Genomic DNA, 19,824 nt, shown 5'->3' on the forward strand with positions numbered 1-19,824 from the left:
TCGGCGGGGACGCGGCGCTGCAGCGGAGATGACGATGGCCAACGGGCATGTCCGTCGGTGCGACTCGTTGTAATTCTGGCATATGTGTGCGTACGAGTGTGTGTGTGTGCTGCGTTGCATATATATATCTACTCCGCGTGTATATAATATTATACGTAAATATATATATATATATATTGTGCACGCAAGTACGAGGATATTACTTATATGATATATTATATAATACGTACGCGCGCGCGGCGTCTTTTGTTGTTGCGCCGCTCTGTAATTACCGGCAATAATGAAAACATCACACACAAAGTTAAAAAAAAAAAAAAAGTCCTACGCAGCCGGTGGTGTTTGTAACATAATGTAGCAGCCGTACACCTGAGTGTGTGTATGTGTGCATTGTGGGGCACGGTCGTGGGTATACGCGCGGTCGGCGTCAAGCGCCGACAAACAGGACTTTTGTGTGCGAGTGCGTGGAAGCGAGCTGGCAATTTCAATTGTGGACGATTAGCACTAAAGGTGTATCCGGGCACCGCAGTGAATATAAGGGCGTTATATAGACTCCGAGCTATAAACGGCAGTCTATAAATCTTAGCGGCGGACAATTGGCGTTACGATGTTATTTGTAATTTTTTTCTCGTCAAAACAAAACAAAATAATAAAAAATACCTTCGCACTTCTCAGTCGGTTAATTATCTCGGTAACTATTATCACGCCTATATATATATATATACGTAAACCGACCTCGATATCGTTTACCGGCCGAGTATATAATATACCAGCTGCATAATATAATATGATAGATTCATCCGTATCCACAAGTATTTCGTTGGATGTGTGTAAGCATAATATATGTGTAATGCGTATGATACCCATATTAAAATATTAATCGTTTGGCGTCTATTATTATTGATTTATCGCCGAATCGATTCGATAATTAGAGAATTCTCGATTAAAAGTTTCCTAAATGCGTTCAATTAATCTGTCTAAATATTTCATTTTATGGTCTTATATAGACTAAATGTATAGTTCTTGAGATTGAGATTACTGCTGTATATAGATCAAATAATAATGTAAACTACTGGCATTTTGTATTCAAATATTCTTCGGAATACATAACGCATAGTGTTTATATAGTTAAAACTTCAACAATGATTATATTGCACCGCAAAAGAAACAAAAAATATTAACGAAGCATATAATGCCATGGCTGCTCATGTCTTATATTTCTAAAAATTTAACATAGTATAAACAACTGTCAATATATTTTATAATATAATTATTAACACATTGACGGACATTAACCATTTTTTTTTAAATATCAATAACCGCTTATAAGACATATTTTTATATTACTGCTGTAGCAGTAATTAAATTGTATATACACTGTGTAAATATCCAAAAACTCCTTATAGATTTTTTTTTATAACATAATGGTTCATAATTCACATCAGTGAATATAAATTAAAATAATGGAAGTTAATAAAATTAACAACAAACACTAAAATACTTAAACATTTAGGGATTAAAAATAAGACAACATAATATTATACTTACATAATAGATATTTTTCTAGTATACCCAAATGTTTAAGGCAATGTAATTTGATAATCTGATTCATTGATTATCAATGAATGAAAGTTTAATATATTGTTATACCTATATTATGTCATAATTGTATGAAATTGTTCATATTACTGTTACAACAATATTATTTATATGTATAACTAGAATATAACCAAAATATCAGCTAATCCAGTAGTTATCCAAAATTATTTTTACTATTTATTAGTCAGCTTAAAATCCTCATTATTTTGATAAATTTTAAGAATTTTTTAATTGTCGTTATTTTTTTTGTTTACAAAATACTTAATATGATTCGTAGAACAACAACGCATTAAGCATTTAGGTAAAAACGTCCCACGAAATTATATTATAGTCATGAATTCGATTTCGATACATAAATGACGGGTACCCTGGGACGTTATTGATTTCGTCACACTGAGTGAAATGCCCCACTGCGAGGAATGTTGGTTTTGAGAAATCATAATATATATTACTTGACACGAACATTTTTCTTTATAATAATAAATTACTGACACGAAAAAAAATCTTATAATTTTGAATCGATTCAATTGCATTAACATTCCTTTATTTTGTTGATTTTTTCAAAATCAGGTACGGAATACATGAAAGATAAAATATTAGTTAATATAAAAAATGTCATGGGTGCATGCATTAATTAGTAGTACATTTTTAATTGATAAATATAATAAAAAATGAGCAAAATTCGAATTATACTTTTAAAAATAAAGAAGTATAATAAAACCTAATGGACACAAATAAGTATCAAACACTTTAAAATAATTAATATTTTTTTTTGAAAAAAAAACTATACATACAAAAAACTTTTTATGGAATGATTCCTCTAATAAATTTTATGAAAATTTGTACTTTAGACATTTTTTCTATAGTAATTTTTAAAGTTTATGACAGAAAAAAACATTTTTTATCGATATTTATATGTGAAATATCTATTGACTATAAAAAATTCAAAGAGTTATTTTTGAAAATTATATCATGTATAGAAAATTCGTACATAAACATTTAGTAAAAATTTCAGCATTATTCAGTTATTCGCTTTTGAGTACACCAAAATAACAAAATCAACTTTGTCAACAATTAAGTTTGGTTTGTGTAATAATTCCCGTTTTTCCATTTTTTTCCTCGAATATTAAAATTTACTCTTGTCATTTTAACATTTTTAACTAGATTCTAAAACATATTTTGAATACCTTTGTGATTGTAGACTGTAGAGTGTATGACTATGACAAGCTGTTAAGTACACATGTACACTATATTACACAATACACACATTTATTGAAACAATAAATATAAAGTTAAATCATATATATATATATTACATTATAAATGTATACGCATGCAGTCAGTATGTGACATACGTTTTTGAACTAAAATTATATTATTCTCTATTAGTATATTACTTTTAAGGTAGGCCACCTTTTATATTATGCATCAATGTTTTCCTTATTTTAACATTTCCTTCTAATATGTATAATATTCTTCATGAATCACGTGTATCCGTCTGTCACGTTATTATTATAATTGAGCTGGGTACGTAGGTTAGGCAGCAGTGGCGGCGTGGTGTAACCCATAATTTAAGACAATGTTGCTAACCCTTTACGAATTAGCTACTACTACCTTGCCCGGCTGCCAATGATTTCGTTCAATAATAGCCTCTGTCCTTTTCCTTCTCTCTTTCACTTCACCACCCCCCTTCCCCATTAACTACAGCTTTAACCAGTCCCCTGCCGTGAGCGACGCCGCACCCGTTAATTTCGTAATCGTGCATCGAATTAAGACGGACATTATAAAAGAAAATTACAGTTTTCGTGCAATACATAAGTATCGAGGCACTGGTACACGTACACATTATATGCACGCGTATATTGCAGCACCTACAAGATTGGAAAATATATATATATATATATATCTTATGTATGTATGTAATTTATTATTTCGATTTCTTCACGCCACTCAGACGTGGCAGTGATTCTATTTCTATTATATATTTATATATAAATAATATGGATATACACTATATTATATCGTCGTCGTGTGTAAAAGAAATTTGTACTTAAATTCTTATCTAAAACCTGAAACGGAAAAATATAAGTGTATATTTTCTATGTACAATTTTTTTACTTCAATTTTTAAAATATTCTTTAAAGTTTTTAAATAAAGTAAAATTAAACTATTTTAAAATAAATATGTATATTTCTTGTTCACAATTTTCTTCATACATATTTTCATTATTTTATACTGTTATGATAGTTTGAATTTTTTAGGTTTTTGATAGAACAACTTATGAGGAAATTTGTATTAAATACTCAATTATTAATCAACCTTAGGTGATAAGATTAAAAATGATGAAAATTGAGTTTGCGTAGAAGTTTTATTTTTTCAAGATTGTTTTGAAAAGCAGTGGAAATTTTTTGATTTTAACCCTCTAAAATACCAATTAAATTAAATTTGCTGTATCAGAAACCACTCTCAAAGTTAAAGATCAAAGTATTTTTTACCAAAAGTTTGTGACACACTAAAATATACCTCTACTTATAATCTAAACAGCGCATAATAAAACACATAAATTATAGTTTCAGACATCATAATACTCGTAAATAATTATCAGTGAATTTCTCATAGGTTCCTACATAAATGTTTAATTTATTTTTAAATGTTTTTAAGATGCACTGATTATATTTAATTTTTAGATAATGCCATTCAACCAACGTACTATTATTATTATATTAGTTATTACTAGATAAATTTAATGTTATTACGACTAAAATATAATTATATGATAACACAGTGTGTATTAAGAAAACAAATAAAAAACATAAAAATTTAATTGGAATTCATTAATCAAAAAATTCTAAGAAAATCAATCATTCATAAAAGTACTTGTATGTTAAACGTTAAACTTGTTAAAAATAAGTAATATATTTACTATTTAGGTATTATTATGGTATGTACTTGGAAAATTATTATTTTTTAACTATCATCATAGCTCATTAGTTAAATTGATTGAATTCAAGTAATACAGAACACATTAATATTTTCTTATACTATATAATATTATAAGTAATAATATTAGCTATAAAAAATTTAAATAATAATTAATACATTTATAAAGTACTTATATACATAGGTATATCATATTTTTAAAATATACAAAATATTAAAGATAACTTACTGTATAACTATATCTATTGGTATATTACAATACATAATACTTTTCATTAATCATCATAAATATACATATTACCTATGTGTGTATGCTCGTTAATCTCTATGTTTTTATAACTAGTCTATTCTTTATTATACTTAGGTGTGTATGCGAATTATTATTAAAATAATTTTGACTAAAAATTCCTTAGAATAAAATGCTTGAAAACATTTTAAATTTTTATAATGAACATATTTACATTGCATAATAAGTAATCAATGTATTAATAGTCTAGATTTATTAGTGTTCTTGCATCGATTCAAACTAAGTTTAATACCTTTGTTGGAAGATTTATTGACTTATGATTTATTTATGAACATTTTTGTTTTAAAATAAGGTTTTTATTGATTCCGTCCGATACCGCTTATAGAATGACTATGATTATACACTATGTAGTAAGTATTTATTGATTCCATTGAATCTTAAATTTAATAAAATACATATTAATATTTTATGGAAACGTAGTACACGAAATAATATAATAAATCTATGTGTCCTATATCTATATATAACAGGTTTATATAATAATTATTTCTCTTACTTTTATGATAAAATGTATCTGAATATCTTTGACTAAAGTATTATATTTTTATAGGATAAAATCTTCTTATTAAAATGTGGACTTTTCTTTGTATTACTTCTCACCTAAAATTACTAATTAGTGTCGATCTAGTTCACGAAAACGCTCTATATATATTACGTGCAACGTGTATATTAATTTATTAGTTAAAATTTGTATAATAATTTTAAATATATTAAAAAAATTATGTATCTATATTTAGATTCTTTTGAATATGTATAAATAAAAAATGTACTGTAAAAATAAAATCATACATTATTTAATTTATGATGAAAATACCTACATATCATATAAAAAACCAAGAAGAATCAAGTAATTATATATTTTTATTTTTTATTTGATACTCATGTTAACATAATGACGATAGTCGATAAAGTTATATTAAATATAATATTATATTATACATTTTAAAATGTGTATAATAAATACTAGTATTATAACTTTCGCTTATTTTCAAAACTAAAAAATTAAAAATATTATGCCTTTGTTATTAAAAATATTAATAAAGCTTATTAATAGCTTATTATATTAGTAGTTTACTTATGGCTGCTTTCTAACATTTTTAAACATATTTAAAGCAAAATCAAAATGTTGATATGGTAAACAGTAGTCGAATCCCGACGGAGTCTATAATTTATCTACAATCAATGGAATTAATATGCGCCTTTTTCTTGATAATCCAAGAACAATTTTTTTTTAAATTAAATTAATCTCCGGAAACACTTGATAAATAGAGAATTAATGATTATTTCCATAAAACATAATATTAATGACTCTCTATATATATATATATTAAAATTATAAACATAAACAGGGTTCAGAACTTGAGCATTAAAAAATACTGGAATATGCTCTCTAAATACATGCAAATAATAACAATAGTAAGAATGGAATCAGATGAATACTCAGAATACTCTGCTTAACAGTATAGGTTTCGAGTGCAATTCATCATTTATTACTCGTACTTACGAAATTTGCATGCAAAGAGTAAAAAATGAATACAGAAAAGGACCTGTAGGGCTATAATATTATTAACTATGTTTTATCATTTATTTAAAGTGATTTTAAAATAATTTATTATAGTATTATAGTAATTATATACCTATCGGCTATAGAATCAATTACTGTTGAATTAATTTTTAATGAAAACATTGTATTTGTTAAATATTATTAACTTTAATTATTATAAATTATAACAGTATTTAATTAAAACATTTATTATTTTTATTATTGACTACCGTAAAACGGTTTAAATAGGTCCGTAATAAAAAAGAAAAATGGCAAAAAATAAATCAAAATGTTTTGGAAATGTCATTGAGTATATTATTAAACTGTACGAGAAAACTTCATATCTCTCCGAAAATATTTTTGAATTATAATTAAATAACTTAAATCGTTATATTTTGTTTTGTACAAATTTGAACTTAAAATGTCTATAAAAAAAATTTCGTTTACATAATTATAGTATATCTGTTATAGTGCAAAAAAATTATTAGGAACCTTGTATTACATTTTCAACTTAGGTATACATATTAAAAATATGAATTGTTCTAATCACAAAATAATTGTATTATTTTTTTTTTTTTTTTGAGAAATTTGTCAAAATTCTAACTGTAAACTATCAAAATAAATTATTGTAGATTTAAGATAAATTATTTTTTAGTTTCAATTAAAATAACTTATAAGGAACTTTGTATTAAATTCACGGTTATTCGTCTTTGAATTATGTACAAAATAAGTAAATCGAATAAGTTTTTGAGTTTTCCTGATTATTTTAAAAATACTAGGCATTTTTGATTTTAAGCTTCCTAAATACCAACTATAGATTTTTCTACCAGAAAACTGAAAAGACATATTGAATTGAAAATTTGAGTATTTTTTGGACAGCTGCAATACACGTATTATGTACTTACATTTTGAAATCCTTTATGCATAAAACGATCGTAACGCTACTCGTATGTGTATTTTTTAATAATTACGAGACAATGCTATAAATAATCCGAGTTCCTAGTCCGAATATTGAAATAGTAGATAATATTATATCCGTACGGTCCTTCCTAAGTCCTAATAATATTATATACTCGGTACTTTGTAGTTTGTATACATACATATATGTATTTATATTTAATATTATGTACATATTATATTATTAACATACAGCATCCTGCAGAAACCGGATCGACTACGATTTCTTACACGCGATTATTTTGCTCGGTCACAATAACTCGTCAGTACTCGCGATATATATGAATAATAATAATAATATAAACAAATTATACCGGCTGCAATGTACATTTATTATAATATACTTCTACTCTCGGGCCGGTTATTTTTTATTTTTTATTTTTTTTTTTTTTTTTTTTTTTTTTTGATACGTATATGAAGTATGTACCCATCGTAATATGGTGTGAAATCAACTTTTGAGTCGATTATCTCGATCGCTGAAGCACACCTATATACGCATTGAGAACCACCGAATGAAAACGCGCGTTCTACATAATAATAATAATAATAATAATATTATATCACAACAATATTATTATTATTATTATAATCGCACCTCCCGACTCCTAATTACCGCGCGCATGATCGTCGTCGTCCCGTCGTTCCGTCGGTACCTCGCGGACACACGCACACACGGCCCGCCATACGTCATGCCCAGCGGTATACCGGATAGTGCGTGTGTGTGTGTGTGTGTGTGTGTGTGTGTGTGCGTGCATGCATGCCCGCGCGCGCGTGTGTGTGTGTGTGTCGAGGAGCGTAACATATAATAATCGTAAAAATAATAATGGTAAAAGTGAAGAAAAGAATGGGTAGGTACCTTTATACGTATATAAAACGTGCCGGGTAATAATGGACCGAGAAAATAACACGCACACAGACCAAGGTATATGTGTACCTACGCACACATGTGTGCGCGCGCGCGCGGTATCGTTTCAAAGAACGGTCGCGCGGGGCCCCCGGAACGGCGAGCGCAGTGTATTTGTGGGTCGGCGGGCGGTGTGGAGCGGGAGGGTTGGCAGGTATTCCGTACGGCGGCGACGGTCCGACGAGGCCCCAAGGATGAGCGAGTGTGTGTCACGCCGTACCGTATAGGCGGTCGCCTTGCCGATGCGCCGACGCCACTGCCGCCGCAACGGCACTACGGCAGTCGCCCGTCAGCAGTCGAACGAGTATCACGTGCGTGCGTTGTTCACCGCGCGTCCGCAGCTCGTCGCGAGTTGTGTACGTTATTACGTCCTCATTGGCCGCGGGTTCTAACGTTCGTTATTATTATTTACTTATTACATCTAAAAGGAGTGTTCGTTTCTTTTTCCGTTCAAGACTTTTGACGAAGTCTTTTTACTGTTGTAACAGTTAAATTTTTTGTTTTTTTTTTTTTTTAACTTTCCATTTGGTTATTGTAATCAGTGCGCGCATCAGTTACCTTCTTCATGGGACTGGTCAAAAAAATGGAATGGCTAAAGTGGATACGAAAATATTCTACAGGTAAACATTATTACTACTGTTTTATTACCGTCGTCTAGTGTTTCCGAAATCGCGTGGGATGTTCCCGTTTAAGGTCGGGTGTATAGTAGACTCATTGTAGTCTCTCGCGACGATCCATGCGACGCCCGTACTGAGCGTTCTTGTAGGTATTTACAATGAGGCGCATACCCCATACTCGTTAAGCCACTCGCTTTACGACTCTTGTTTAACGGTTGTTTCGCCGCCGGCTCTGTTTATTATCTCGTCATCGAAGTAATAAAGCATTACATAACGGGATACGGGAAAAGCGGCTCGAAAAATGCAATTTCTGTATGATGATACAGGATACTGCGGAACCGAAAACGAAGATCGTCAGGCCCCGCGCTCGAGGTTCCGATAGTACACCGCCGGTGGTCCGTTTACAATATCGTTTAACTGTGTGATAATACGTAACTCTATCGTCGAGTAATTTAGTATAATTTACTGTATTATACAGGTATCGACATATTGCATCGTATTTTTTTACACGATTTGTACAACACAGTGTATATCGTGTACAATTATTATTATATACAAGGCGAATGAGTATATTTGGCGCGCACGATTGTTGTGACACGCAATCGCCGCCAAGAGTCGGCGGCAAATTGCCGTCGAGGGTCGATGAACCACTATTATACTACCGCCGCGGAAGACTAAACGCAATGCATGTGCGGCGTGACGGACGAGACGAAAAGCCACCGATACTGCCGCAAAAATTGCAACTGACGCGTTATTTCGTACAGTTCTCGAACATAATGTGAAAAAATTATCAAAAAAAGAGCTCCAACACTCTACAGGCGCCTGTGTCTCTCCTCTACCACTTTCCTACTTCTCGGCGATCTTTGTCGTACTGCCCGTGTGTATGTGTGGTACATATATTATTGATATAATATATTTATGTGTGTGTGGACGTGTGGTTTTTGTGGAATCAATTCGATTCCGTCGCGTATAACTTGCGTGATCGATCTGTTGCATACTTGCATATTGTGCACGCAGCGTTATATTATTATTATTATTATTATTATTATTATACAACAATACAAGAGAGAAGAGCTGTAGAGACGGCACGTAGACCTGCGGTTTTTTTTTCATCTCTTGCTGCAAAGGAATTCAGAGGGGCCCGCGTGTTTCCTTGGAAATGGGATTTTTTTCTTTCTTTCTACCGCCGACATCACCACCACCCCCTTGGCCGCCTTTCGCACACAACAACAACAACAATATAATATAATGTTTTCCATCGCTCCCGCTGCAGCGGTATCCAGCTGGCTCGCACCATTGTGTGACGCCGTGCGCCCCGGGTCTCCCGCGATTGTGAACCAAGTCCCGGCATGGGTTTACACCGAAGACGCACACTCACACACGCACACGCACACACAGCTGAGGAACAAACACGGAATGTTTGTGGGTGGTGCAGCGCCGCATGTATACCGGCGGGTCCCCTTGTGTGTGACGGCGACCCACGCCTTTTTGTTTACATGTTTTAGATTATGTATAGTGTTTTTTCCCTCTTTCTCTTTTCCCGTCACTCTGGCTCCCTCTTACCTCCACTCCCCTCCCCCTGTCACACACCCATACGACCAGAACTCCTCCACTCGGGCCAGCACTCCGGAAGTCTGCCACCGGCCGGCTTTCGTGTTTGTGTTTAATTTCTCCGCGCTATGTATTATTGTTATTGCCGGTCGCAATAGAACGTCCATTGTCCTATCTCCGGTGTGTGCGCGCACGAAAAACACGGGGCGGCGAAAGGGGCTGAGCCGAAGCGGGCGGGAAATCCACTGCAGCACGCCGCCGCCACAACGGGGAGGAGACGTGGACGACGACAGTGCTTCGTCTCCGCACTCGCGCGTTTACGCATCGTTCATCGGAGAGTGGCGGCGCTCGTGGACTCTTGACTCTTGCGTTAACTGAAACGGACCCTGGGCCTTTACCCCCGTCGCATGTGCGCGGTGTGCGTAAACGGTGTTTTTGTATTGTGTAATACACGTCATGTGAACCGCGCGAGACACCGGTCATATCGTCGGCCGGACTTCGTGGAACTCGGACGGGCCTCGCGCGCACCGTTTGGTTTTTATCTGCCGACATTCCGAGAACCGGCCCAATAAACAACGTTACAACGGTCATCGTCGTCTCTCCGCGCCGCCGTACAGTCGTTTCATGTGTGCGTTAATGTGTGTGTGTGTGTGCGCGCTCCGTTTGTAACCGATACGGTGTGCCGACGGCGTGCACGGGCACCAACCACTCGGTTTGTCCAGGGGTGGGGATTTACGAGAAGAGGGGGGCGCGGGGGTCGAGTTCCCGAAATCGTTTCGGGCCCTTTTCGTCGTCCGCCGCATTCTTGTGCCTCATGGGGCGCACACATTCCGTGCGTCCTTTTTTTCCCCTTCTCTTCACCATAATATAGTATATTATACTTCTGCAATCGGACGGGCCACGTATTCACTGCGCGCGTTGATCGTAATTATTATTATTATTATTATTATTATTAATATTATTCAAAACGATGATAATAATATCATAATGTTTGTGTCTGGCGTTATCGGACTTTATAATATTATAATTGCTTGATACTTAATTGCATATTATATCATTGTATAATAAATATTGTTATTTGTTAAACGGGTTCAAGGACGTGGGTGTCGTGAGGACGGCGTGCCGTTTCGGTGCCAATTCTTCGCGGCGGCCGCGAACACGTGTAAGTCGTCCGCCGCGGTCAGCGCTAAAATTAATCGCTACCGTGTTTACACCGCGGTCGGCCGACATATGCGTATCGCAATGATAACAATAACAACGGCGTTTGCGAATTCACGAAAATCGCGTCAGCTCCGGCCCTGCTGGCACCCATCGCGCCGTGGGTATGTCCGATTTCTCTTTTGATGGTGGGTGTGTAGGTAGTTAAGTTTGGAATTCGTGAGGGCACAACGAGAAATAACAAGACGTATTATTATTATTCCCTAGTCGGTCGAACACTACGGCTGTGTCCGTATAAGACGTATAATAACATACACGAACGCGGCGGTCTTTTTTCAGTTGTTCGGTCGGCCACTGACGCGCGCATACGCGGGTGCGCGACCGCGTTTTACAATCTCTCCGGGGATTGACGACTGCGACGACGATAAGTCCGAGCGGTTTTTATCCTCCAGAAAAAAAAAAAAAACGTATATAATATAATATAAAATAATGACGTGTCATGTGTTGTGCGCGCGTTCGAATATACAAAGGGGAAAATTTATATATATATATTATATATGCCACATATATATATATATATATATATAAGGAAAAGAAAAAAAAAGAATATTACCGACCAGCCGGCCGACGACTAATGTTATGTCGGCGGCTCCGCCTTGTCGGTACTCTTTGTAGCTAAGAGTCAAGGCCAAGATTATATATCTCAACCAAGGATCTCTTCTGAAACGTTGTTGCCGCATGTTGTTTCGTCTCTCGCTCACTCTCTCTCACACACACGCGCGCGCGGTCTCACCCTCTCGCTCAGACCCACACGCTCTCGCACGCATACTCACACTTACATTCGGTCCGTTGCCCGTAGATGATTGTAACGCCGTCGTTCGCGCGCGCGGGACAGAACAATACTATGGAAACGTGTTATTAGCATAGAAATCCGGTTCCGAAAAAAATCGTAATAATAATAATCGAGATCGAGTGTATCATAGACATATTTTTCGTCTATTTTACTCCCCTTATCCTCCCCTTCCCGCTCAGAAAAAAAAGAAAAAAAAGATCACGGTTAAGTAGAGTAAAAGATTTCAACGAAGGTCGCGCACACAACTCCGCCATCCCCTTTTCTGATTCCCCATTATGCGTTTTACGTACACGTATCAATTGCGCGGTAGGGTTTATTAGAACTTACCGGAGATGTTATAGGTAATATTTTTTTATATGCTCACTAATAAAAAACAATCGTCGTCGTCATAGCCTAGCCAGAGTAGGCACGAAAATGGTCGAGAAAAAATGTACATACACACACCATATAATACCCGTGTACGTACTAATATAATATTATATTCTAGTTTGTGGGTCTATTGTTCTGTTATGTTTTTATTCGGTAGAAACTGCGCGCGCTCGTGTGTGTGTGTGTGTGTGTGTGTGTGTGTGTGTGTGTGTGATGCGAGTTGAATCGGTCGCCGCGCGGCTTCGGCTGTGGGAGAGAAGATGGATGGATGGATGTGCTCGGCGGTACGTATCAAACGTTCGCCGCTCTCGCCTCCTCCGGTCTACGTCGCCGACAACCAAACCGGTTTCGTTTCCTCGATCGCGCGCGTTTGTGTGTGTTGTTGTTGCCGTGTGCCGTGTTGGACGTTCTTTGTGTGTGTGTGTGTGTGTGTGTGTGTGTGTGTGTGTGCGCGCCTCTATAACATTATCGTCGTCGTCGTCGTCGTCTTTCCTCTCGCGCGCACACACACACTCTCTCTCGATCTGTCTCTTTTTTTTCTGCCCCAGCTAACCCCCGCACCCCTACTATCGCTCTTCGTTTTTACCGCGTGCATTCCTATTTCTTGCCTAATAATACATTCTCGTCTCTCCTATACTCATACTATAATAATAATATATTATAATATTATGAGCACACGAATCCACGACGAAATGGTGTCAAGACTCTTTAAAAACGAAATTAATATATCGTTACAGATAGTCATACATTATATTATATGCCCGTGTGGCTACGCGTGCGTGACGAGACTCGTATAATATTATGGGTAAGGGAATAAAAACATGTATATAGCAGTCGGGTTTCGGGGTATGTTATATTAATATTATAATTATTCATAATTATGTACAATCGTACATACCGAGGTCCAGCTCCGTTCTCCGTTTTTCGTGTAGATGGTGCCTAATTCTCCCATCCCGCGAATATATTATAAAAATACGTAATAATATGTAGGTACACCGCGCGCACTCATTACAGTCGTATTGTCCGACTTCTTCCCTCCCTCGTCCACGCATTTCGATCGAATAGACAAGAACTGGTTTTTACCCTAAATCACGTCACGTTTCCTCCGGACGGGTGAGAATGGAAATGTCGGAAAAAAAATTAAAAACAAAACAAAAGCGTAGGTACACGCCGCTGTTGCTTTTTTGATGCGTTTCACCGTATCCTGCTGTTGTAGCGGCGGCGATGTAATACCAGATTCCAGTTATTAAATATTTTTAATTGAAAAACCGCCATTCTCTAATACATATACTATATATTATCGTGTGTACGCGCACGTAAATTTGTAAATTATGTTAATGTCTTTAAGTGGATTTTAATTGACATTTTTCCCCACTTCCCGTTTTGCAGGTATCCTGGACTCGAAAACTGGTAGCATGGAAACGTTAATTGATTCGGCCAGTTCGAAAACCATCAATTACGCTTATACCTCCTCGGTAATTGCTGACGATGAATTAATTAACGCCGCCGCACCCCCACACCAGCGTCCGATGTTGCCGCCGCCACCACCTACTTCACAAACTTCGCCATCGCCCCCACAGCAACTTAGTGACGTGAGTATTCCATTCATACATACTAAATATTACAATGCTTTAAATATTTCAAGTATTTAAATCGTAACGGATTTCTTCCTAAAGCAGGTATACGACTGCTGCGTGTCGCTGGACGGAATACCTATCAAACACGAGTTTCAGTACACCTTTTCCGACACCGATGGTCATGGGAAAATCACCAAACACGTAAGTCAATATATGTACCAATACATTTTATGTCAGTAGGTATACAACGTTGTTACGTGTTCTACAGGGAGTGGCTAGTAGGTATTCCGGGTTCAAACCAACCCCAAATTTATTTTTTCGGTTCATCTGCTGGTTACATTTACACGTGGTTTTTTTGTATTCTGGTCATAAAACCCTTCCTAAAAATCATACCGGATATATGACGATAAATATTGTTTATATACTTAAAAAATCTATTGTATACTCCGACCTAAAAATAAAATGTATCTACACGCGATAGGTACATTACGTTTTTATACATACCCGCAAAATAATAAACACATTATGGTATATAATAGTCCACTGCCCTGACTTGAAAGGTTTTAAATGGAACGCATTTAAAAATAACAAATCGTTTCTTCTGATGTTTGGCAATGCAATCAAAGTAGTTCACTCAAACTGTCTGTGAAACTTCTCATAGGCGCGACAACAACGGGATCTCTTTGTTTTTACCCGTTTGCCTTTGATGTTCCAATTAAGACACATTTCACTGTTTCACAGACACATTGTCAGTTAATAGTGATATATATTAAATGTAATATGTAATTTCTCGAAATCCCATTGGGGAAGCCAGCACCGTCGTTCTTGGCAACTCGTCAAATCCATTATTATTATTATTATTATTATTTTTTATGCCTTTTTTAATTTTGTGCTTATCTTCATGTTGTCGACATGTATAATAACAATTTATATATGTACACTACTGTAGGATGTCGAAGGATTGGCTAGAAAAATACTCGAGTCTATGTACGGTACGACGTCGAAATTCTCGTCGCGTGGCCAGCGATCCGTCAAAGTGACGCTTAATATCAGACAATCGATGGCGGTAGTCGTGGACAGCACAACGACTGGTACGCCGTACCGAGGCCACCAAAGCAGCCGCGAGCGTAAAACCAAATCTTCGGCGGACAGACATCGTAACAAGATAGACGCCGCCGAATCCGGGGTGTTCGACGATGCGACACTGTTGGAGCAATCGGGCTATCCTTTGGTTTACGACGGTGTCAAAGGATCCTGGTTGCCGCATCACAGGAGCTCCAAGCTGGGTGCACAACGATACAGGCGCGAACAACTGATTGAAATGGTACAAAGAAGTTTGGCGGAAAACTTGAGTTTTCAAAATCAAAGGTTTGTAATGCCATATACAATCGTGTAATTAATTAAAAATCGGTCTCTAATGCAAAATGTATAACTGTATTATTATTAACTATAGGCTATAATAAATAATACTAAACATGTCCAAACACTTTAAACAAAAACATATGGTTGGAATAAACACCGTTTTTTAATTATTATATATTTGTATCATTAAACCTAATTGTTACGTTCGAAATTAAATCGAGTATAATATATGTTTTAAAAGTTAAAACATAACTGGTTGACTTGTGTGTTATAAAACTTAAAAATTATAGCACGAATACAATTGAGTGTCATAATAGCTAAAAACAATAAATTAATATAATACATATATATATATCTATCGTAATTTAATTTGCATTTGCCGGTTGCGACAGTTATCCGTTATCGATGGACTTTTGGAAATCGGATCACTCGTATTTCATCGTACGCGAATTTTATTACGTTATCGATCGGTCCAACTGAATTATAAACTCCGATTCGCGGTGACGCGTATGTTTTACATAATCGCCCAATGTACCTACATATTATAATAAATAAATCAAAACTTCAAACAAGCCTGGAGAGATAACGCGCATAAACTTTGCGGCCGCGGCAGCGATAATAAATAAATAAAATCATAACGTCGTTGTCATCGTCTTCGTTGTCCGTTTATTATAATTTATAATATATGTATGCCGCATGTACAATAATAATATATTGTATACAGTTATAATACTCGAGCGAGGCCGACCGGTATATAAATTCAACACGCATGTTGTATACATAATAACTGTTCGTCGGTTCGCGAAAAAGGAATTTCGCGTGTACCTCTATATAGATTGCCGGGTGATTATAATAATATTGTATACCTTATCTTTAATAATGTATTGTAAACGTTTTACCGATTTACGTAATATGTGCACGCGCGCGCGCGTGTGTGTGTGCGTGTGTATTGAACTCGGTCCAAATCTGACACTCTCCAAAACGAACCGTCACATGTGACGACGAAAGATGACGCCCGTCCGCGTATATACCCACGGGGACGTGTTTCTAGGGAGTAGATAAAATAATTATTTATAGACTTAGCTGTTTAAAATTTAAAGTAATATAAATTTCGCCGCCTCTTCCGGCTTGGAAATTGAAACATATCTTTAGCCTCGTTGTGAACGTTGTACAGAGGACTTGAGTACGACGAAAACCTATAGCCCAGTAATGCCAAAAATTTACGTTCAGTTTCAATAACTGAATTATCATAATATTTGGTAATACCTACCGCTACCTACGCTGTAGGACTTAGGCTATAAATACCTATTAATATCAGCACCTATGAACATATACGATATAAGTAAAAAATATTATTTTATCATCGTTTGTATTATTAACATTTAACGATACGCGTTTTCCCCTTACAATAGAAATAATACTCATATTTGGCTAAAATATTAATTTTGTCGTGTCAAACACTGAACTACACACAGTTCATTAAAAAAAAATCACCTCTTCACTAATTTAATCACTAGGTTCGTGGCGTGAAACGTTGCAGAGAACATTATACCGACTATATATTTTTCGTTGATCGACTATAGGATAAATATATGCAAATCGGTGCTTAAAATTTATATTAAAACAATTTTTTTTTATATATTTAGAAAATCCAACAAGCCGGAAGTCGTTTACCATAGGCCGCGGACGAAGCGTCGCCAGACTGCCGGAGCCCTTCCGGCCAAGGTGGCGTGGAGCCCTTACGACTTTGAACCGGTTGCGCACATCCCTTCGCACCAACACCACCACCGCCTCCAGCAGCAACAGCACCATCACCGACAGTACGAGCACCTCAAGAACGTCAGAAGCCAGCAGCAGCAGTTGTACAGTAACGGTGCGACGACCGAGGAGTACGCAGTCAAGTATTCGTCGGGTCACTCCCGACATCACCGAGGAGCCACCGCGGTAGTCAGCGGCAGCAACCCGCAACAGTCAAAGGACTCTGCCGCGGCGGCCACCGCCACCACTGCAGCCACAACTGCCGCTCAGGAGCAGACCAAAAACATCGATCATCAGCGGTACAAACGCGCCAAATTGGCGTCCAAGAAGATCCATCATCACATACACGAACACCATCATTATCATCACTACGACTATTACATCGTTTAGGTGTAAGAGAAAGAGAGAGTGAGAGAGATAACAACAAACAGAACTGTTTAATTCCTTTTTGTCTTGTGTATTGTCACAACAATTATTATATAATATTATTCGGTATTTTAAACACTAACCTACATAATGTGTGCACTGTGCACACATTGTGTTTGTGTTTTTTACGAGCATGTTTGCGCTGCAGTGGACAGTGGCGACACCGACAGAAACCTTTTTTTCTTGCATCACTCTATATGGCTGATTCCTTTTTTCCCTGTCCAATCATCATCAAATCACGTCGAAACAATACAAACATATCCATTAAAACCATTCACGTTCGGTTGTACGCCCTGCTCGTCTGCGTGTATGTATTATATACACGCACAGTGCCAACTATAATTTATTATTATTATTATTATCATTATTATTATTATATTATTATTTTTATTATATTTTTTTTTTTTTTTTTTTATTAACGCATTTGTTTGATATGCGCCTATATAAGGATTTTGATTATGATATGTGTGTGTAATTGAGTTTGATTTTTGTGAGTATGTGTATCATTCAAAATGTACGTTTGGTGATCTATACGAACACGGTTTTTTTACCGTTAGCATTTTACTAATTCCCCCCCCCCCTAAAAACAAACCCAACATCACGCGATCAAACTTCGAGCCACACATGCATAATTATCTGAAGTATTTGTGAATGTGTTTAACAGCCCAAGTTCCTCTTTTTGTATGTGTACTATTTTTATTGTATTTTTTTTTTTTCGTAAGATTTAAGTTTTTAAACGACATTGATTGTAAGAACGTCAAATTAATATTATGCGAACAAAGACTAAACATTTCTATTCACATACCGTAGTACAATACCCGCCGTCGCTGCAACACCTGCCGCAGTGCTGCAGTTTTTTTATTTTATTTTTTAAAACTATTAACGTCTAACGATTATAATATTATTAATTGTGTACAGATATACTATAGTATGATATTGTTCTCTGGCTGTGTGTTCGCTGGAATTTTATATTGCTAATATACGAATTGTAAAAATAAAACATACGAAATTTCAATTTGACTTGTGTAAATTACAACTATCACTTATATTAAAGTGTTCACTGTTCAACCATAATATTATACTATAAAATAAAACCTGACAAATAAGAATATGTTATTGATTATATTTATTATATTGATATGTCTATTATCACTTTTGTCATTACCCTTACTAAACCCTGCATGCACGCAACAATGAATCTTTCTATAGAAGCAATTTTTAACTAAATACTAGTTTATTATTTAACAACGAGATGGTAATTATACGATAAATAATATTCTATAATTTACATTTTTATTATAAATTTAAAACAGTCCCGTGTTATTGATGATTTTTTATGATCTTGAGTGAAAATGTATAAGGTACTATTTGAAATCCTAAATCGAATAAAGGTATTGCAAATTAAAATGTTATTAATATTTCGTTATTTAATACCAGCTGCCATTAGCATAAATTATGAGAAATTATGTATGTTTAATTTAATTGCAGACGTAAATAAAGTACCTATAACCTACCTACCAAACAGATTGATATGTTTATAAATATGCGTCAGATACTTATATTTAAAAAAAATCTACAGTAGTATGTCAGTATAGTGTAGCTTCCGATTATTTCATAATATTTATACTACAAAAAAATATTAATATGTTAATAAATAATAAGTCATTTTTTTCACATACTTTATCTATAAAAATTATACATAGTACCTAATTGTAATAATGGTGTATTGTACAAAATTTCCGTAGCATCAACTGTATTTTTAACTTATAAAGCAAGCTGATGAAAAATAAGCTGAAGTGCTTTCCAGTTGAATGAAGTTCTATGTACAATATAGGTAAATATACATATACAAAAATCAATATGTATGGGATGTCCCGCCACAAAGCCACGTAAACCACCTTTTTAA

General features: G+C 35.3%; 1 protein-coding gene across 2 annotated transcripts; it reads left to right on the forward strand.

Annotated features, from left to right (window-relative positions):
- Window positions 1-8,478: 8,478 nt before the first annotated feature.
- LOC112599771 (protein naked cuticle homolog 1-like) lies at window positions 8,479-19,034 on the forward strand. 2 transcript variants are annotated; one of them, XM_025346828.1, is made up of 5 exons: window positions 8,479-8,867; window positions 14,185-14,387; window positions 14,472-14,573; window positions 15,322-15,740; window positions 17,381-19,034. In XM_025346828.1, the coding sequence occupies exons 1-5, from the start codon at window positions 8,813-8,815 to the stop codon at window positions 17,880-17,882; spliced, it is 1,281 nt and encodes a 426-aa protein (XP_025202613.1). In that variant the 5' UTR covers window positions 8,479-8,812; the 3' UTR covers window positions 17,883-19,034. The 2 variants fall into 2 exon arrangements, with proteins under 2 accessions (XP_025202613.1, XP_025202614.1); XM_025346829.1 differs by having other exon boundaries at window positions 8,482-8,867; window positions 14,475-14,573.
- Window positions 19,035-19,824: the final 790 nt, after the last annotated feature.

Source organism: Melanaphis sacchari, unplaced genomic scaffold (assembly GCF_002803265.2).
Source record: "Melanaphis sacchari strain LSU unplaced genomic scaffold, SCAv2.0 Contig54_pilon_pilon, whole genome shotgun sequence".
In the NCBI taxonomy this organism is placed as follows: Eukaryota; Metazoa; Arthropoda; class Insecta; order Hemiptera; family Aphididae; genus Melanaphis; species Melanaphis sacchari.